Below are 20,832 nucleotides of genomic sequence, written 5' to 3'. Positions count from 1 at the left end.
AGCTGAACATGTATAGAAGTCTTTATTTTTGTGTTTTCAATTCCAGAAAAGGAGGCAAGCAACGCTTATGCAGATATTCCAAGTGTTTAAGATCTAAATCATTTTTGGCCTTAGCTCCTTTCTACTTGAGGGTGTTGATCAAACTTCGACAAACAAAATTCGAAATATTTAAGGTAAAAAAGGCAGCCAGCCTTTGATTTGATGGCAGAACAACAGAAGAACCCAAAAGAATGAGTGGCTTAATGTTACAACTATAAAAAGTGGGGGGCGTGCCAAAACATAGGCTGAAACAGAAGGAATGGAACAGTTTTCACCACAACCTTCCTTGAGCAACAAAAAGTGTCAAGATAATTTTCATCAATTGTGCCAAACCCTGCTAACTGGATCCCGTACTCCGCCAACTTCTTGATATCCCTTGGATGGGGTGGGGGGGAGGGGGGATTGCCAAAGGCCATCCCACCATGCCGGAGGGAGAAGATGTGTGAAAGCACATTGATTAGGCTGGTTATGACACCCAAGGGGACCTGCAAATCTGTTCCACACATGCCCCCAACCAATCTGAAATCTTAAACCTTCTCTCAACAAATCACCTTGAAAGCTGCTTAAAAATGCAAAATTAGAACCAGTTGGTTTGTCACCTGCGAAAGATGGAATAGAATGAACATTACAACACTTCGAGGTTTGAGCAACATTTGTTAAGAGGAAATTATCCAAACACCGTATGCATGTATGTCCCAAGATTGTTTGCTGCAGCCAGTGCTGCAATTAACTGTGCATAAGTCGTCCCAACATGCCTGTGAGCCCCGGACGCAACAGCATATTTTGCACGTGATGCAAGAAAGAAGTCTACAAAGGCAATCCATCTGGGCGCTGGGCCCCAATCTTTCATTCTAAAATCTAAACTGTGCAATCCCTTTCTGCTATCAGATATATTTCCTTTGAAAAGTTCATAATCAAAATGAATGACCTAAGAAAACCACGATTCAATTAGAATCAAAAGGACAAAATTCGATTGTTAAACAATTTGTTAAAAAAAGAGATTCTCAAAGTATTTAACTCGTTTTGGTGAAAGAAATTAAGGCTGCATTCCCGACTACAGATTTAAAAGAGAACAAAGTTACATAGAGTTGCCCAATGTGTGGCCACAAATAGGGGATGCACACAGGTGGTAATTTATTATAAAATTCATAATTTCATGAGTGATACACAGTGCTGATTATGCAGTATAATTTGTAACATGCCAGTGTAAAAATAAATTACCTCTGCAAGTTTAATTACATTTGGTGTAATACTTTTCATGAGAGAGGGAGTATCTGACACTATGACTACCCTGGGTCTTGGTGACTTGCCAAGATTTTGCTTAGCTTTTATGATGCAGTTCAATGCTGCCTGTGCAGCTCTGGTAAACACGAGGCAAAAACCTGCGTCATAGATTAAACTCATAGGAGTGTTGAGTGTGTGTGAAAGCTTTCTGATGCATGAGTGCACATTACAATTGGCGTGGTATCAACTAACAGGGGAAGTTTAAGGATAATAAAACATCACAATGAATTGGCTGCAAAATTTAACCTATTTCTGAATTCAAAATTTAACCTAATCAAGAAATGAAATAAATGGGGGGTTGCATTACTTATTCATGAGCATTCGCAAGTGCAGTGAAATATCAGGTTCCACTCCACTAAGAACCCAATTGAAGGCATCCTCAACATCCTCGGAAGGAGTTATAAGCACTCTCATTATCTCCCCAAATACATTAGGCCGAGAATGGAGAACCTCTGGCTTTCCAAATAAAATAGAAGCAGCATTCCTCATCTCAGGGTGCATACTGATAAGTAACAGTTATCTAAAATTTGTCTCACGTTACCATATGATAGGTTTCTTCTAATAAACTTTCAAGGGAAGCTCTATGTAACGTTTTATTTATTTATTTATTTATTTATGATAAACAAACAATATATAATATGGTTTCATGGAAAGCCAAAAGACCAACTTTTTCAAACAATTCAGGTTACCGCAGGGAAAAAGAATTTATGAAATACAAGAAAAGAAAGGCTTGCCTGCTTTGCCCAATGATCAGGGACCAGTTTAAAAGTATACTTAATGCTGCACCACTAAAATTTTTGTACATTTCATTCCCGAAACCTGCCTCTGATGCTTTACCCATCACAAAGCCATGCTGACAAAACTGTTCTGGAAGAAGATTTCGGACATGGGAAGCACCTGAAATTGAATGAGTCATATGAGCTTCCATCTCTCAAACGTTCTATAGGATGAATCACGGGTTCCAGACTCAAAGAAGGATGCTATGAAGTTCTGAAAAAAAAAACAAACAAATAAGAAATTAAAAATCACTTTCTTTTATAAGGATATCAGCAACTTCAGTGAAAAATATAGATTAAATATAACAAAAAGCTTGTATATGGAACAAGAATGTGAAAGATGGATGGCCTGACTGGGAGTAGTTGTGAGGAATAAATACACTGGGTGGAGTCAGAATATGGGCAGGCAAAGCATGAAAGTGCTAGTAGAATTGTTCAAGCAGAATCAGGGAACATAACCAAATGTATCTCACGCAAATGTAAAACCTTAAAAGAAGCTGAGAAATTAAGAACAAGACCAATTTCAATGTTTGGGACTTTCATGAATCGGGTAGCATGTATAATACATGTGACACTAACAATCAGCCTGAAGAAAATGAGAGTAGACAAATACCATTCAAGTCAAAGTGATGCTGAATAAGTTTCCTGACTCTGAGACTTTCCTCCCAGAACCCTCCTTTGAAGTCCTTTCCCATCTCTTCCACCATAGCACAGGAGTTGGATTTTCTCTTAATCTTGTTCTCTGCCTCGTCCTTAACCCCAAGCCTACCACCACCGCTTTCAGACTCTGAATCCCAATTGTGAATTTGCATAGGGAAATCGGGGCTCGTTGGAGGATCAACTTGTCTTAAGTTGAGCATCAACAGCCCCATTCCAGCACACAATGCACACACTATCAGAATTGATCCTACAGACACCCGTCTCCTTCTCCAAACACCACACCTTTCCTTTCTTTTTCTGTGTGGTTAGATCGCCTGCCGACTACCTCTGCCTCTCAAGAAGCTCAGTTAGTGAAACACACACAGAGAGTGGCGACTACCTCTGCCTCTCAAAAAAGGAAAAAGAAAAAAAGAGCATCAACAACAATGAGTGCACTACCAAGAAATGAAATTGAGAATTCAATGGCCCCAAACATCTCGTGATCATTAGCATTTCAAAAAGTACCTTCACTATCAAAGGCACGGACTCGAAGCCTGGCAAGCCCATCTAAGTCAAGCTTAATGGAATTATGAAATATCTGAATTCTGGAAAGTTTGTCAATAAAAACTTTGCAGCGAATCACAGCTCCAGTATTTACATCAGCAGCGTAAACAACGAATATAATAGGAAAAGAAGTATATTAAGCCGAATAAAATATCAAACAAACAAAGGAAGTAGAACTGACGAATTCATGGAAACAACAAATAAAAGTAAAGCAGATTAAGCATTCGACAGATTGATGAATGAAAAACTTACGTGTGGAGCCGATCGAGATAGATACTGTTTGCTTGCTTTTCTTCGTGATAATGCAGAGAGGTACGGAGGGAGGTTAATTTAGTGTTTGTTATGTAGTATTTATATTTGTTGCATACTGCGTGTGTATGTCATGGCTCAATCTTAATTTGATTTGATTTTGGTGAGGCAGAGGAGAGAGGTGAAGGGATGTTCGTTATCTTTTGAATAATCGGTGAAAGGAAGTCGTCTGGATCAGAGAATCGATCTTAAAGGTTCTTTTTTTTTCTTCGTTTTTAGATTATATATAATAAGGTACCATGATTACACTAAAGAAATAGAAGAGTAGTTTCAGAGAATTGTAAGAATAGGATTCTGTTATTATGTTTTGTAATAATGATCGTATTACAACCAGTGTTACTAAGTAACTCATTAGCCTAACTCATAACAAACCTATAACAATCTTGCTTTGGATTATGTAGAGCAATTAGTCATTTTCTTTTTTTAATTCTTGTATAGATGAATTTATATAGAGTTTTGTGATTATATGTGTATTTACAAAAGTTTCTCTGATCCCCCTAGTTCTATTTAGGTTAGCTCCTTTGGATTTTGGATAAGAAGAATAGGATTTTGTTATTATGTTTTGTAATAATGATCGTATTACAACCAGTGGTACTAAGTAACTCATTAGCCTAACTAACTCATAACAGACTTATAACAATCTTGCTTTGGATTATGTAGAGCAATTAGTCATTTTCTTTTTTTATTCTTGTATAGATGAATTTATATAGAGTTTTGTGATTATATGTGTATTTGCAAAAGTTTTTTTGATCCCCTGGTTCTATTTAGGTTAGCTCCTTTGGATTTTGGATAAGAAGAATAGGATTCTGTTATTATGTTTTGTAATAATGATCGTATTACAACCAGTGTTACTAAGTAACTTATTAGCCTAACAAACTCATAACAGACCTATAACAATCTTACTTTGGATTATGTAGAGCAATTAGTCATTTTCTTTTTTTATTCTCGTATAGATGAATTTATATAGAGTTTTGTGATTATATGTGTATTTGCAAAAGTTTTTCTGATCCCCCTGGTTCTATTTAGGTTAGCTCCTTTGGATTTTGGACAAGAAGAATAGGATTCTGTTATTATGTTTTGTAATAATGATCGTATTACAACCAGTGTTACTAAGTAACTCATTAGCATAACTAACTCATAACAGACCTATAACAATCTTGCTTTGGATTATGTAGAGCAATTAGTCATTTTCTTTTTTTATTCTTGTATAGATGAATTTATATAGAGTTTTGTGATTATATGTGTATTTGCAAAAGTTTTTCTGATCCCCCTGGTTCTATTTAGGTTAGCTCCTTTGGATTTTGGACAAGAAGAATAGGATACTGTTATTATGTTTTGTAATAATGATCGTATTACAACCAGTGTTACTAAGTAACTCATTAGCCAAACTAACTCATAACAGACCTATAACAATTTTGCTTTTGATTATGTAGAGCAATTAGTCATTTTCTTTTTTTAATTCTTGTATAGATGAATTTATATAGAGTTTGAGCTTGATGAGCCTGAGCCTGATGAGTTGGAGCTTGATGAGCCTGAGCCTGATGTGGAGGAGCCTGATGTGGAGGAGCCTGATGAGCCCGAGCCTGATGAGGAGGAGCCTAATGAGCCCGAGCCTGATGAGGATGAGCCTGAGCCTGATGAGTTGGAGCCTGATGAGCCTGAGCCTGATGAGGAGGAGCCTGATGAGCCTGAGCCTGATGAGGAGGAGCCTGATGAGCCTGAACCTGATGAGGAGGAGCCTGATGAGCCCAAGCCTGATGAGGAGGAGCCTGATGAGCCCAAGCCTGATGAGGAGCAGCCTGATGAGGTACTAGGGCAGGCGCATGAGAGGTGAATATTTTCCTTTTCTCTGTTTGCTTCGAGTTTCTTTTTCAGATTTAAGGTCGTAATATTTGACTTGTGTTTAGGCTTGCCTCCCTTGTGGATCTGCTTGAGCTGCATTCTGCCTCTGCCAGAGGCGGAGTGTACGATGCTGAGAGCTTCAGTGCATCGAAGCTAAAGCTGCGAGCTATGACTTTTCCCCAGTTGACAATTGGGAATTCTGCACTCCTATTCTTAATTAATCCACGCGCGTTGCCCGGACTCTTTGAGTTCGTGGAATTTGTGGATGCATGTGTGGCTGTATTTGCCCATATTGCAATGGAAGCTGTGGAGTTTGTCAATCGGAGACAGAGCTTGAGAGGTACCTTTTAGTTTTCTACTTTGGAGATCTCATATGATAAATCAATCAAATACTTTGTATATTTCTTTAACCTGTCTTTATTTAGGTTCCCCTCCCTTGGGGAGTTTCCAGTGGAGTTGCCAGTGGAGTTGCCAGAGGAGTTTCCAGATGAGTTGCCAGAGGAGTTGCCGGAGGAGGTGCTGGCGGAGAGGTATGATGAGGAGCCTGATGAGCCTGAGCCTGATGAGTTGGAGCTTGATGAGCCTGAGCCTGATGAAGAGGAGCCTGATGAGCCTGAGCCTGATGGGGAAGAGCCTGATGAGCCCGAGCCTGATGAGGAGGAGCCTGATGAGTTGGAGCCTGATGAGCCTGAGCCTGATGAGGAGGAGCCTGATGAGCCCGAGCCTGATGAGGAGGAGCCTGATGAGCCCGAGCCTGATGAGGATGAGCCTGAGCCTGATGAGTTGGAGCCTGATGAGCCTGAGCCTGATGAGGAGGAGCCTGATGAGCTTGAACCTGATGAGGAGGAGCCTGATGAGCCCGAGCCTGATGAGGAGGAGCCTGATGAGCCCGAGCCTGATGAGGAGCAGCCTGATGAGGTACTAGGATAGGCGCATGAGAGGTGAATATTTTCCTTTTCTCTGTTTACTTCGAGTTTCCTTTTCAGATTTAAGGTCGTAATATTTGACTTGTGTTTAGGCTTGCCTCCCTTGTGGATCTGCTTGAGGCTGAGATCCGTGAGGGAGAACTCCCGGCTGAGACTGAGATCCGTGAGGGAGAACTCCCGGCTGAGGCTGAGATCTGTGAGGGAGAACTCCCGGCTGAGGCTGAGATCCGTGAGGGAGAACTTCCGGCTGAGGCTGAGATCCGTGAGGGAGAACTCCCGGCTGAGACTGAGATCTGTGAGGGAAAACTCCCGGCTGAGGCTGAGATCCCTGAGGGAGAACTGCCGGCTGAGACTGAGATCCCTGAGGGTGAACTCCTGGCTTGGACGCTTCACACAATTCTGAGGTTTTTTCTTTTATTTTAATGAATAATTGATTTTTATTTTAGTTTTCTACTTCTAATTGGCTTAAACTGTTGAACTGTAGGAAACAGGGACCTGATCGTGTGAAAGCTGGGAAGTCGTCTGGATCAGAGAATGAATTTATATAGAGTTTTGTGATTATATGTGTATTTGCAAAAGTTTTTCTGATCCCCTTGGTTCTATTTAGGTTAGCTCCTTTGGATTTTGGACAAGAAGAATAGGATTCTGTTATTATGTTTTGTAATAATGATCGTATTACAATCAGTGTTACTAAGTAACTCATTAGCCTAACTAACTCATAACAGACCTATACCAATCTTACTTTGAATTATGTAGAGCAATTAGTCATTTTCTTTTTTTATTCTTGTATAGATGAATTTATATAGAGTTTTGTGATTATGTGTATTTGCAAAAGTTTTTCTGATCCCCCTGGTTCTATTTAGGTTAGCTCCTTTGGATTTTGGACAAGAATTCTTCAAGACCTCACTTGAAGATATTCTTCACGAGCACTCTGTGTGCGCCAGGGGCAGGGTTTATGATAATGGCAGTTTTAATGCTGCCAAGCTTAAGCTGCAGTCATTAATGATTCCCTGTATGAGTATCGAAAATTCTAGGCTTGCATATTTTTTAAATCCCGGGCCTCTGATGGGAATGATAGCATTCAAAGACTTTTTGGATGCGTGCATGGGTGTTTTTGCCCACTCCGGAATGAGTGCGGCTGAATTTGTTATGCTTAATGGTCCTGGAATTGGTCGCATTGCTATTGTAAGGGGTAAATTTCATCTGCTTGAATGGTTATCATAAGTACTTTTTTTTTTCTTGAAGAAAAAAGATGATGTCTGCATCTCCTCTAATACACTATTTGTTATGTTTGCAGGCTGAGTAAGAGTGAAGAGGTTGAATGTTACATGTTATTTTGAGAAACAATGAATGGTTATCATAAGTATTTTTTTTTTCTTGAAGAAAAAAGATAATGTATGCATCTCCTCTAATACACTGTTTGTTGTGTTTGCAGGCTGTGTAAGAGTGAAGAGGTTGAATGTTACATGTTATTTTGAGAAACAATGATGGAACCTCGTTTTTGTTGTTTCTTCCTGTTATTATGTTTTGTAATAATGATCGTATTACTACCAGTGTTACTAAGTAACTCATTAGCCAAACTAACTCATAACAGACCTATAACAATCTTGCTTTTGATTATGTAGAGCAATTAGTCATTTTCTTTTTTTAATTCTTGTATAGATGAATTTATATAGAGTTGGAGCTTGATGAGCCTGAGCCTGATGAGTTGGAGCTTGATGAGCCTGAGCCTGATGAGGAGGAGCCTGAGCCTGATGAGGAGGAGCCTGATGAGCCTGAGCCTGATGTGGAGGAGCCTAATGAGCCTGAGCCTGATGAGTTGGAGCCTGATGAGCCTGAGCCTGATGAGGAGGAGCCTGATGAGCCCGAGCCTGATGAGGATGAGCCTGAGCCTGAGCCTGATGAGTTGGAGCCTGATGAGCCTGAGCTTGATGAGGAGGAGCCTGATGAGCCTGAACCTGATGAGGAGGAGCCTGATGAGCCTGAACCTGATGAGGAGGAGCCTGATGATCCCAAGCCTGATGAGGAGGAGCCTGATGAGCCCGAGCCTGATGAGGAGCAGTCTGATGAGGTACTAGGGCAGGCGCATGAGAGGTGAATATTTTCCTTTTCTCTGTTTGCTTCGAGTTTCTTTTTCAGATTTAAGGTCGTAATATTTGACTTGTGTTTAGGCTTGCCTCCCTTGTGGATCTGCTTGAGCTGCATTCTGCCTCTGCCAGAGGCGGAGTGTACGATGCTGAGAGCTTCAGTGTATCGAAGCTAAAGCTGCGAGCTATGGCTTTTCCCCAGTTGAAAATTGGGAATTCTGCACTCCTATTCTTAATTAATCCACGCGCGTTGCCCGGACTCTTTGAGTTCGTGAAATTTGTGGATGCATGTGTGGCTGTATTTGCCCACATTGCAATGGAAGCTATGGAGTTTGTCAATCGGAGACAGAACTTGAGAGGTACCTTTTAGTTTTCTACTTTGGAGATCTCATCTGATAAATCAATCAAATACTTTGTATATTTCTTTAACCTGTTTTTATTTAGGTTCCCCTCCCTTGGGGAGTTTCCAGTGGAGTTTCTAGAGGAGTTGCCAGTGGAGTTGCCAGATGAGTTGCCAGAGGAGTTGCCGGAGGAGGTGCTAGCGGAGGTATAAGTGGGGGTGCTGGCGGAGAGGTATGAGTTGGAGCTTGATGAGCCTGAGCCTGATGAGGAGGAGCCTGATGAGCCTGAGCCTGATGAGGAGGAGCCTGATGAGCCCGAGCCTGATGAGGAGGAGCCTGATGAGCCCGAGCCTGATGAGGAGGAGCCTGATGAGCCCGAGCCTGATGAGGAGGAGCCTGATGAGCCTGAGCCTGATGAGTTGGAGCCTGATGAGCCTGAACCTGATGAGGAGGAGCCTGATGAGCCCGAGCCTGATGAGGAGCAGCCTGATGAGGTATTAGGGCAGGCACATGAGAGGTGAATATTTTCCTTTTCTCTGTTTGCTTCGAGTTTCCTTTTCAGATTTAAGGTCGTAATATTTGACTTGTGTTTAGGCTTGCCTCCCTTGTGGATCTGCTTGAGCTGCATTCTGCCTCTGCCAGAGGCGGAGTGTACGATGCTGAGAGCTTCAGTGCATCGAAGCTAAAGCTGCGAGCTATGGCTTTTCCCCAGTTGACAATTGGGAATTCTGCACTCCTATTCTTAATTAATCCACGCGCGTTGCCCAGACTCTTTGAGTTCGTGGAATTTGTGGATGCATGTGTGGCTTTATTTGCCCACATTGCAATGGAAGCTGTGGAGTTTGTCAATCTCTCGAGTGACGAGATTGATAATCTTCAATTTTCAGATAGTAATTTACAGTTTGTGTTGGTAGCGTCATTTACAGTTAATAGGAGAAGTGTCTAATACAACATTATTTCGTCTTTGCAGGTTGACTATTTTGTTTGTTTTATCATTTTTAATTTCTTTCTTTTCTATTATGTAATGCTATAATTGATCCCAGTATATTGGGTTGAAGTGAATTTCTTGGATCACAATTTAGTTGTCGAGGCTGCTGCTTTTTGATTGTTTAAAGTAATGTGCTGTTATTAAAGGACCGATCGAAGCTTTTTGATTGTTTAAAGTAATGTGCTGTTATTAAAGGTCCAATCAGATCGATCGGTCGATCGATGCTGTGCTGTGGTAAACATATAAAATATAGAATCTAACGGATATCTTGAAATACAAAAAGTTATTTAGGTCCTATAACATGTAAACGGGCCGATGACTGGCCAGAAGTAGGCCCTATAACTTGAAAACGGGCCGATGATAGGCCCAGAAGTAGGCCCTATAACATGAAAAGGGGCCCGATGACGGGCCCTGTAAAGTTTTTTTTTTTTTTTTTTCAAGGAAGGAGGAATATCATCACAAATTATTAATCCATCCATGCGTCCACTGCTACTTAGTCTGATGGCAAAGGAACGAGGAATTTGTGGTTTCCTTCCCTCCCACTCGTCTCTTTCTGTGATTGTTCCTTGTTAAACCCCCTTAATTCAATGTCCCCATATTTTTGTATAGTGTAAAACATTATCTCAATTTTAGGAAAACTAAAAATTTTCAACATGACAGCATGTTTTCACCATTCTTTGTATGTATATATGTATTTGGAAAGATTCGAATGATATGTATTTGTTCAAGGCACAGAGTTTCTTGCCAATTTGGATTTTACTAGCATGGCAAGATCCATCGATCGCTGTTCGTACTTTTTGTTTTTACACTTAAATTTCCTCATCTTGAATCTAAGATGCAAAACCATCAAATTTCTGTCATGAAATAGAAGCGAGCGATCAATGCAGAACAAGAAGAAGATTAATGTACGAACCAAATTAACTAGAGCTTAAACATCGTTTATTGGTACCTGCTACTACATAAACAAAGAATCTATAAACTAACGAGAATATCTAAACACGGCAACAATATGACCAAATCGAATTAAACATCGACAATCAACATCCTGATTAACATTACACAAACGAATGAAACATGTCAACTAGAAGAGAAGACAAGCAACATGGGACACAGCTAACTGAGCAAAGACTCAGAAAACCGCAGCACGAGAGCCAGAAGATCTGCGGTCGCTGGAAGGAGATTCCTCCAAGGACATCACCTTAACGATCATGCGCTGTCCTCTCTGGCAGTGCCCAGAAGCTCCACTGATGAAATAGAAAGAGCCGGCGTGGTCAAACAGGTAAACTGTATTTCCAGTGTTGGAGAAGAAGTTGGGGCGAGTTGAATTGCATTTCTTGAACTCTTCCTCTGTCACCTCCATAACAGAGTTCTTCTTGTACTTAAAACCTGCACCAAACCACATAATTATAAAACTATGAAACAGAAAAATAGCATGAAATGGCATGTGTTTATGCGCCTACTTACGAATGGTGTCGCCTACTTGGAACCGGTTTCCGGAGGCCCAGTCGTTGTAGATTTTGCTGTCATTAGTAGGAGGCACAACCCAATCTTTGGTTCCACCTACTTGGAAATCATAGGCAGAGACTGAGAAATGGCCAAAACAGATGAAAATTGTCAACAAAAACAGGGTTGCTCTGGCACAGTTCATGTTGCAGTTAGCCATTTTGGGAAGCTTTTTCAACACAGAAGCTCTCGGAAGTCTCAAGGAGATGATGAATATCAGATTGCAACAACTAACTGCAGGTGGAAATGGGGTTAATATAGTAGCTGTGGGACAGTTAGTTGCTACACTAACATAGGTGGTGGGAGGTTACGTGACCTGAGAAGCTGGGGCTTGCTTTGACATAGTCAATTACTAATTGGAATTTCTTTTATCTTTTTATCTTTTGGTGAGCTAACTCTTTAAGTTTGCACGTTCAGAATTATGGTGGATCATGGGTCGTGACTTCAACAAACTTGAACATGGTGTGAAAATCAAAGGTTCTTAATCCCGGATAGCTTACTTCTGTTTTGGTTACATTGGGAGAAAAGAAACCTAAGATTTCAATCCTAGGTGCCAAGCAGGGAGGAAGGGGGAGGGCCACAACCACTGTGGTAACCCTGCTTCATGTTCTGTATTTGTTGAGTTTAGTTATTCTGGAGCATTTACTGTGTTGTTTGGTCAGTGTCAGATCCAAAACCAGGAGGTGATAAATGAAATTTTGACTGAAAGAAAATTAAGCTGCATAAGTTTATATATAGAATAGAAGCCTTGATATCACAAGCAAAGCACGGATGAGAGCGGTTTGTAGAGGTTAGGAGTCAAAGCAATTGTAAGGTATCATATCAGATCCACCAACAACATTCATCTCTTTGCAATTGCAATCATATTTGTATACAGTACATTGAAAAATACATACAGTACATCGAAAAATACATTCTTCTAGGTTAACTACCCTTTGCAGAATGAACAAAAATAATCTCTAAAAAAGACCAATAAGAAGAAAAAAAAGAGAGAAAACAAAGGCTACTTTTAACATATTTCATTATGTGATTGTCACATCATTTACGACTGTTTGTGACTCTGGATCATACCCATGATTGCTTGTTTTGTTTGTAAAACTAAAAGATTTCTGGCTGAACAATCGGGCAAAGGCACTCTTTGATCTTGGAATTGTTTTTGGTCCATCGGTTGGTTTGCTGCTACCATCATTCTGGGCAAGATCATCAGATATGGCATTCACAAGATTCTCAAATCGACGCCTAAAAGTTGGATACCTTGAGATAGACTTAGTGATACCTTGGAGCCTACATGACATGAGAAATAGGATAAATCACAAAATAGAGAACCAGAGAAAAGAGGGAAAGGGGAAAAAAAAATCAGAAGATCCTGTAATATAAGCAAAATTGCATGACTACCTTCGAGCAAATGCATCAAGTTCAGCCTGTTTACGCTCGGATTCAGGTGCTGAGCCAATGTTTGAGTTTTTCGACCTCAAAGGATCACCATTCAACAGAACTAACTTGCAAAGGTAGGCCTCTTCTGCTTCAGAAAGGTTTTCTGCTTTTATCTGGTCCTTGATGATCAACAACGGATTGAAAAACCAATCAAAGAATGTTTCTTTTGGTCTGTTTGAACTAGTCAACTCAGTAACATTGTCACCTACATCAATCAGGTACAAACTTAGTCATCAGTTGTGAGAGTGTTAAATGAAACTTTGTAAAACAACAGAAGTTTGGAGAAACCAATCAAAGAGAGTGTTTGTTTGGTCTATTTGTGCTAGTTATCTCAGTATAGAATTCTATAAAACAAAATTACACAAGTTAACTGGTAAGAGTGTTGAGGGGGGTAAAAAATTTGACTTACTTAACAATATGCCCACCGAATTTGCTTTTGCAGATCGCAGAAGTGCTTGAAGAAGGCAATAAGCTGGTAAGCCAATGCTTATAACTCTGCTCCCTTTACTGGACTTAGCATCTTCAATGTCTTGAAGTGTTATTATTCCTTCAGAAACCATGATTTCCCCATGATGTTTACACTCCTTAAATAAGCTATCCATTAGCTACACGAGCCATGAAAGTTGTTCATCAGCACCTAAACCATAAACTAAATAGGATGTGTTCAAAATTGTACACTTTAGTCCATGTATCATCCAACACATACAGATAATATGCAAACTTGATTCCAGTACGAAGCAGCCATTAAGGCTAAACATAACACATAACACATGCACCATACCTCAAGGGGATTCAACTCAGTGATAGGATTAGTGAATGAAACCGAGCGGGAGGGAACACTTCGGAAGGAGCCGGGCCTTGAGAAAGAGGGTCCACGAGAATTGGTTCGGACCAATTTGGCCTTCTTTCGGTAGTTTGGCCTGTCATTATAATAAATCAATTAAATAATGTCAAAGTGCATGAACCCCATATCAGAACCTTAGACTTTAGAGTCTTGACTATAACCTTGGAAAGCAGGATCCTTCTGGCATGTCAAGGATATCATTGCTGTATTCATCATATATCGACAAGGATGCAATGATATAGCATAGCCCCAACCAAAATGAGGACTCCTGTAACCCAAAGGTCATACAATCTCTTAATACTTACGATCTACATGACAAGGACTTAACCAAAAATATCTGAATATACACAGAGAGATACATGCAAGTGACATCAAACAAGTTCGGTAGAGAAAAATTGAGCACAGAATAACCTGATAAACAACCACTCCAGCAAAAGCACCAAGAAAGATACTGGCCACCATTGATCCCAGCACTGCCCCTACAACAGCCAACGGCCAGAGTAGGATAGCAAGACCTGCAAATGGAACACATATTGTTTCCAAGAAAGGGCCCTCCCGACCTATAAGGTCATGAAACAAACGATGCCACCCCTTGAATAGCATGTATGGGGATTTGCACAGGGCAATCAATGAGATCACGGGCATATCAACCATGAAACCAAGGACTGATATTATAACAGCCCCAGGAAGATATAGCACCCTGCAAGAAAGTTGGAAAGTTTTCTGGTGAGAAACAAAGAATGATCATGAGATAAACTGCTGGACCACAAAAGCAAACCACATGAAACTGAAATGATAAAGAAACTTATCATGCAGTCCATCCCTAACTTCCTGGATTAACATACCGGATCTCATAATATTTTGCATCTGGAGGACCTTGTTCTCTCAGGTCATCCATAACCGAGAAGTATGTGTGGTAACAAACATCCCCAAAATCCCTTACAACAGTGAAGCACCCTTGGACGGTGCTCCAAGTTCCATCCTGCAAAATGTTGTGAAAGAAAAATCTCCATAATGGGGCGGACAAGAGCAAACATAATTTATGACCCAACTTGAAAATTGAAGACATACGTAAAAGCAGTGGTACAATTGATTGGTCTTCCCTTCTCCAACAGCTTGAAAAGTTTCCATTACTGGTGAAAGAAAGCCATATGCTGCTCCACCCACAATACTTCCAACGATTCCAACCACTGGCCACAAGATCAATTGGACGGGGAGTACAAATATGCAGACAACAATCTTCAGAGCTGGCCCATATCGTTTAGCTCTGCTCATTTTACAAAACGAATACATAAATAATTAAAAAAGAAGAATCACAAGAACGGTTTATTATTTTGTTGCTCTAACACAACATGAGAACGAGATTCCCAACCCCTCCTCCCAAAGTAGCCGGAGAGAGAGAGAGAGATTACTAATGAAACAAAGAACATTGAGGCCAAGGGACGTACCTAAACATGCAATAATAAGTCCAGAGAAAGTGTACCGGCCAAAGACCCAATATGATAGCCGAGTTTCCAATTGTCATGATAAGGCAAATTAATGGGCAGAACAGAATACCTGAAATAATACTGTGATGTTAGATTTGACGTGTTTTCCTTAAGTCATACTCCCTCAAGCAATGTGTCTTAACTAATCAATCCACTCCTAGTTACAACGTTAACAACCCATTTCAAGATAGTAAGCAAGCAAAATTCAAAAATGATACTCGAGGCACAGACTTGTTGTTGTACATAGTGGATGAAATCTTATCTCTTCAGACATGGTAATAAAGATAGAAATGTTCTGCAAAAGAAAACCAAACCACTGCCAGGCCCGGCATCAGCAGAAAACAATAATTCGGCAAATGGGAAATGAAAGTCAAGAACCCCAGTTTTATTGGATCACAGGTTCAACGCCAGATGGAGAGGTTCCAATAAGCACAAATAAAATTATGGATGGACAGTATTGTGTCCTAAACTGTTTTGTAAAAACAATAAAATCCTTGTTTCCAAAATATTATCAATTTCCCATCAAAACTTAGAACCTAATATAACCACATAATCAGTTTTGAGTTAACCAGAAATACCAACTAGCACAAGAAAAAGGAGACAAAGGACAAAACTGATATTTACCTTTAAAGTTGCCAAGAAGGAGAAGGCCAATGAAGTAAGGTAGAAAACAGATGAAGTTCCACAAAGAAGCCAACACCCCCTTTGGGGGTTCCATATCTCCCTCCTTACTTCTTAGAACTCAGACTCCTCGCCCAACCCGATCTCCTAAAGTCAATAGAAACAAACCCACCTGATATTCAACTCGAATTCAGCCTGCAAACAGTAAAAATCTCGTTTTTAGTGGCATAAAGAGCAGAAAACCAGAAACTACACAACGCAGGCACACGACAAGTGAATATGCCGCAAACCCATATCAAAAACTTACTCAAAATCAGTGATTTACTCTTCTTCTGGCACCAAACGACTAGGACGGACTAAAGGTGAAGGGTCTCTTTCTTCTTCAAATTTCAATTTTTAAACGTTGGAGTTTTGAATTGGATTGAAAAATTTAATCTTTCTTAAGGAAAAAACATCACACGTTTGTGATTTGCGAAACGATTAGAAGGCAGTTAAAAAACGGTTTTACGTTGCCAAAGAGGTGGGAGTATTGGGAGCGGAAGCGGTTGCTATCCAAGAATCAGGAGCCAAAGGATGCTTAAGCCATTTTGTTTTTAAGATTTTTGTTCTCTGTCTGATGTTTTCACTTGAAAGCAAAGCAACTTGGGTTCCTCAGTTTTTGCTAACCACAATAAAAAAAATTGCACAAGGAACAGAGCTCGCAGTTGGATATTAGCGAAAGTAATTGACAACTTTAAATAAATAAATAAATGGAGACTTTGACACAATGGAATATTTTTTGGAGATTTTATTCTATTTATTATCTTGACAACCTCTCTCCAGGCTCCACACAGTCACTACAAAGCATGTGATTATTTTGCTTGGAAGTGGCAATAATGTTGTTTTTCCAATTGATCTTAGTTGTCACTTAACAAAACGAGCGTCTGTCAAATATTTCAGTTGCTTTAGGTTTCCGTGCTAATTAGAAGTTTCTCTTTTAATTTACTTTATTTTTGAGGTCGTTGCCAATCAGGGCAAAATGATTTGAACTTATCTGGACTCTGCTCAGGTGTTCCCAGACTCTGGTAAACTCGGGCTTTGGCTTTCTTGCAAGTTGAGATGAGATGAGAGCACAACTCGATGTTAATACAAACTAGTTGCTTGTTGGCGTTCTTTGTTTAAAGCTGCAATTATGCTTCTTTTACTCTTCTTTTTTGGTAAAGTGAATTGCGTATGAATTGAGTCAATAAATCTAGGGACCTATAATTGCAATGGAACATTGATTAGCTATCGCATTCTTGCGTGCACATTGTTTGTCTAGTTACAGAAAATTAACAATTACCTAAACTTATAATACAAGCGATCGTCTAAATTTAAGGGAACATGAATTTCACACACACACACACACATTAAGTTCGAATTTGAGACATCTTGTTTGTAAATTGCAAGTCAATGTCCTTTTCTACTTGACTAGACCCTGTTGGCATAAGACCATGAGTTTTAATTTAGGAAAGCATGTGTCAAATTGGATGAGTGGTACATCAAGGCAATTCTCTTTATAAACAATAAAAGAAGAAAAAAAAGAAGAAAAAAAGAGAGAAATTCAGAAATTCATTTGATTTGATGATATAAATATTATCACATAATGAAATGATGCTCTGGTTTTAGGATGGCGCAGGAGGCAGCAGCACGATAGGGAAGAACACCAATTGGCGGACAAAAGATGGGTTTAGATAATATGTAGGTTGTCATAAAAAGCATGCACATGACATAAATATAATATGCACAAAGCTGATTTTTGTTTTTTATTTATTTTATAATTCATCTTTGTACATAATATATTGATGTCATGTCCATGCTTTTACTTAAATATATGACAACCTAGCTGTTATTCTTCTATGTCAAAAGCCTTACATCTCTTCAGAGTTGGAACATCTATGATTCCTCTTTTTTTTTCTTTCTAAAACGCTGGTGATATTGAGGAAATCGAATATAAGACTTCAGTTGCATGAATAAATATTCTCAATCACTTGATCTACAAACTCCCAAAGGTGTTTTTCAATTTACTCTTGATTTTGACTTGGCTAGAACATGGATATCACAAGCAACCCTTGCATCTGCCTAAGTGACATGGGATGGTTATATTAATTCTTTTGATGCAAATTAGGTAGCAATCAACATCACCGTGCAAGGAAATCATAGATTTTATTGTTCTTTTATTTGCATATGCATTGTCACTATTCTGGGAATTGACAATAATCACCGTGCAAAGAAATCATATAGTCCTCTTGCTGCCTAATAAACCACACAAGGAGAGTGAGAGTGCCTCTCTCCAATGTGGGACAAAGGTGTTTTTCCTATACAAACTCTAACAGTACATGTGGTACTTGGGAAGTTCAGGAGGTGGAGGATCAGTTCAGTCAAGCCAGGATGTGGGTGTGGTGATCAGAAAGTACTGACTGAGTGACCGACCTTGCAACATTTTTTCTTTAGCGACCAAATTATGCAATCCTTTAGAATAATAATACTATGCACCAACACTACCCTTCTTCACTTCTTCTTCTTCCACTCTTGAGTACAGAAATATCAGCATCTACAAAGTACACCAAGTCCTATTAGGCTATTACATCTCAATTCATGCGCACGAGTTAATGTTGAACATTATATATTCGAATCAAAATTTCGCAACGACACGTAAAGAAATTCCATCAAGCATATATATATATATATATATATATAACGAAACAAATGGAAAATTCAATCTTGATATTAATTAACTATATACATGATTCATGACAAAGAAAATGTTTGTTGTGTCCTATTCAGCGTCGTGTCAATTAAACAGATCTAGGACTGTGTTGTGAAAACAAAGGTGATCCACAGATACAATAGTTGTAAAACAATGAATAATTAGCATACCAGTGCAGCACATTCTTCTGCAAGACCAGGTCCGGCTGCAGCATGCAAGCCAGTGATGCATTGTGCTTCATCCATGTTCTGTAAACCACCCAAAATATCATGACTTTTCTCATTGTCGTAATAGACACACACATTCACAAAACCCTATAAAATGTATCATCATAACCTACTTCTCACCTCATTCGTCGAATTGACAACAGCATCAACTTCGAGATTCCACGGGTTGCCCTCCACAGATATATCTTCAAATTAATCTCATGATTGACAGGAAATCTCGAACGCATTTCATTGATACTGCTTAATTTCTCTCATGGAAAAGAAAACATTGGAATAAGAAATGTAATCCCCGAAAGAGAATTTTCCCCTGAAATAAGCAACATTGATGTGAGCACAAGAAAAAGCATGAATTGCTGCAACTTAGTTATGATGATCCTACTTGTGTCAATGTGTGTTGGACCCCATTATGTGGTAATGCCAAGGTAAACCATTGAATGAGTTGCAAAGAATGGATCCAAGGCACATGAAAAATGATTGCAGTGTAAAATTATAGGTTCCCATAACAGCACTGCATCTGGGGCATTCTAATAAACATTCAAGGGAAGCTCTATATAACCCTTTTTTTTAATCTTTTTTTTTTTTTTGAAAATTTTAATAATGAGAAACAAGCAATATATAACATATAATAATATGGTTTAATGGTAAGCCAAAAGACCAACTTTTTCAAACAATTCAGGTTACCGCAGGGAAAAAGAATTTATGAAATACAAGAAAATATAGGCTTGAGAAAGAACCAATATGCCTGGTTTGCCCAATGATCAGGGACCCGTTTAAAAGTATACTCAATGCTGCACCACTTAAAATTTTGTACAATTCATTCCCGAAACCTGCCTCTGATGCTTTACCCATCACAAAGCCATGGTGACAAAACTGTTCCGGATGAAGATTTCGGACATGGGAAGCACCTGAAATTGAATGAGTCGTATGAGTTTCCATCCCTCAAAAGTTCTATAGGATGACTCACAGGTTCCACACTCAAAGTAGGATGCTATGAAGTTTGAAAAAGAAAACAAACAAGAAATTAAAAATCACTTCTTTTTATAAGGATATCAGCAAATTGAGTGAAAAATGTAGATTAAATATAACAAAAAGCTTGTATATGGAACAAGAATGTGAAAGATGAATGGCCTGACTGGGAGTAGTTGTGAGGAATAAATACACTGGATGGAGTCAGAATATGGGCAGGCAAAGCATGAAAGTGCAAGTAGAATTGTTCAAGCAGAATCAGGGAACAAAACCAAATGTATCTCACACAAATGTAAAACCTTAAAAGAAGCTGAGAAATTAAGAACAAGACCAATTTCAATGTTTGGGACTTTCATGAATCAGGTAGCATGTATATTACATGTAACACTAACAATCAGCCTGAAGAAAATGAGAGTAGAAAAATGCCATTCAAGTCAAAGTGATGCTGAATAAGTTTCCTGACTCTGAGACTTTCCTCCTAGAACCCTCCTTTGAAGTCCTTTCCCATCTCTTCCACCGTAGCACAGGAGTTGGATTTTCTCTTACTCTTGTTCTCAGGCTCGTCCTTAACCCCAACCCTACCACCGCTTTCAGATTCCGAAACCAAATTGTGAATTTGCATAGGGAAATCGGGGCTCATTGGAGGATCAACTTGTCTAAAGTTGAGCATCAACAGCCCCATTCCAGCACACAATGCACACACTATCAGAATTGATCCTACAGACATCCGTCTCCTTCTCCAAACACCACACCTCATCTTTTTCCTTTCTTTTTCAGTGTGGTTAGATCGCCTGCCGACTACCTCTGCCTCTCAAGAAGCTCAGTTAGTGAAACACACACAGAGAGTGGCGACGACCTCTGCCTCTCAAAAAAGAGCATAAACAATGAGTGCACTACCAAGAAATGAAATTGAGAATTCAATGGCCCCAAACATCTCGTGATCATTAGCATTTCAAAAACTACCTTCACTATCAAAGGCACGGACTCGAAGCCTGGCAAGCCCATCTAAGTCAAGCTTAATGGAATTATGAAATATCTGAATTCTGGAAAGTTTGTCAATAAAAACTTTGCAGCGAATCACAGCTCCAGAGGAGAGAGGTGAAGGGATGTCGGTGAGAGGGAGAAAGATGAGGGAGGAGGGAAGGGAGTTGTTGACCGTAACAGTGCAAGGAGTTTAAAGAATTAAAAAAATTCATTAAATGACGTGGCACATTCGTGATTGCTAGA

At 39.5% G+C, this 20,832-nt stretch overlaps 4 protein-coding genes and 1 long non-coding RNA gene across 7 annotated transcripts in view; all 5 read right to left on the bottom strand.

The window, feature by feature from the left end:
• Positions 1 to 16,408, bottom strand: part of LOC18782949 (uncharacterized membrane protein At3g27390) — a 29,681-nt gene extending 13,273 nt beyond the window's left edge. Inside the window, exon 1 of the mRNA XM_020560555.1 lies at positions 16,010 to 16,408. The gene's annotated coding sequence lies outside the window, so the exon portion shown is untranslated. The remainder of the gene's footprint in view (positions 1 to 16,009) is intronic.
• On the bottom strand, positions 198 to 3,545 carry LOC18783485. The gene is made up of 4 exons (XM_020560554.1): positions 2,713 to 3,545; positions 1,261 to 2,313; positions 719 to 967; positions 198 to 638 (listed from the first exon to the last, which is right to left on the bottom strand). Exons 2-4 carry the CDS (start codon positions 1,441 to 1,443, stop codon positions 603 to 605), a joined length of 468 nt encoding a protein of 155 aa, XP_020416143.1. The 5' UTR covers positions 1,444 to 2,313; positions 2,713 to 3,545; the 3' UTR covers positions 198 to 602.
• On the bottom strand, positions 10,685 to 11,505 carry LOC18781739 (mavicyanin). Its single transcript, XM_007216779.2, has 2 exons — positions 11,260 to 11,505; positions 10,685 to 11,181 (listed from the first exon to the last, which is right to left on the bottom strand). The coding sequence occupies exons 1-2, from the start codon at positions 11,456 to 11,458 to the stop codon at positions 10,925 to 10,927; spliced, it is 456 nt and encodes a 151-aa protein (XP_007216841.1). The 5' UTR covers positions 11,459 to 11,505; the 3' UTR covers positions 10,685 to 10,924.
• LOC18783980 (uncharacterized membrane protein At3g27390) lies at positions 12,110 to 16,437 on the bottom strand. Its single transcript, XM_007214955.2, has 11 exons — positions 15,992 to 16,437; positions 15,688 to 15,879; positions 15,025 to 15,133; positions 14,648 to 14,843; positions 14,422 to 14,558; positions 13,988 to 14,276; positions 13,738 to 13,844; positions 13,514 to 13,652; positions 13,142 to 13,337; positions 12,694 to 12,937; positions 12,110 to 12,582 (listed from the first exon to the last, which is right to left on the bottom strand). The coding sequence occupies exons 2-11, from the start codon at positions 15,779 to 15,781 to the stop codon at positions 12,321 to 12,323; spliced, it is 1,773 nt and encodes a 590-aa protein (XP_007215017.1). The 5' UTR covers positions 15,782 to 15,879; positions 15,992 to 16,437; the 3' UTR covers positions 12,110 to 12,320.
• LOC109948228 lies at positions 17,446 to 20,718 on the bottom strand. Of its 3 annotated transcripts, none has more exons than XR_002270834.1 (6): positions 20,569 to 20,718; positions 19,985 to 20,463; positions 19,374 to 19,544; positions 18,760 to 18,946; positions 18,583 to 18,660; positions 17,446 to 18,256 (listed from the first exon to the last, which is right to left on the bottom strand). It is a non-coding gene; the product is annotated as an uncharacterized LOC109948228 (long non-coding RNA). The 3 variants fall into 3 exon arrangements; XR_002270835.1 differs by having other exon boundaries at positions 19,985 to 20,409; XR_002270833.1 differs by having other exon boundaries at positions 19,985 to 20,718.

Source organism: Prunus persica, chromosome G3, assembly GCF_000346465.2.
Source record: "Prunus persica cultivar Lovell chromosome G3, Prunus_persica_NCBIv2, whole genome shotgun sequence".
Lineage (NCBI taxonomy): Eukaryota > Viridiplantae > Streptophyta > Magnoliopsida > Rosales > Rosaceae > Prunus > Prunus persica.
The sequence above is the reverse complement of the archived record's forward strand: the minus strand, read 5'-3'. Positions and strand labels throughout refer to the sequence as shown.

Excerpts from the sequence above, each read along its gene's own strand:
- LOC18783485 (XM_020560554.1), bottom strand. The coding sequence starts at position 1,443 with ATGAGTTTAATCTATGACGCAGGTTTTTGCCTCGTGTTTACCAGAGCT. Across the intron at positions 968-1,260 it reads ATGTAATTAAACTTGCAGAG|GTCATTCATTTTGATTATGA; the intron begins GTAATTTATTTT and ends TGGTTTTCTTAG. Across the intron at positions 639-718 it reads TTGGGACATACATGCATACG|GTGACAAACCAACTGGTTCT; the intron begins GTGTTTGGATAA and ends CATCTTTCGCAG.
- LOC18781739 (XM_007216779.2), bottom strand. The coding sequence starts at position 11,458 with ATGGCTAACTGCAACATGAACTGTGCCAGAGCAACCCTGTTTTTGTTG. Across the intron at positions 11,182-11,259 it reads CCAAGTAGGCGACACCATTC|GTTTTAAGTACAAGAAGAAC; the intron begins GTAAGTAGGCGC and ends GGTTTGGTGCAG.
- LOC18783980 (XM_007214955.2), bottom strand. The coding sequence starts at position 15,781 with ATGGAACCCCCAAAGGGGGTGTTGGCTTCTTTGTGGAACTTCATCTGT. Across the intron at positions 12,938-13,141 it reads TTCGGTGGGCATATTGTTAA|GTGACAATGTTACTGAGTTG; the intron begins GTAAGTCAAATT and ends TGATTGATGTAG. Across the intron at positions 12,583-12,693 it reads CTTGATGCATTTGCTCGAAG|GCTCCAAGGTATCACTAAGT; the intron begins GTAGTCATGCAA and ends CATGTCATGTAG.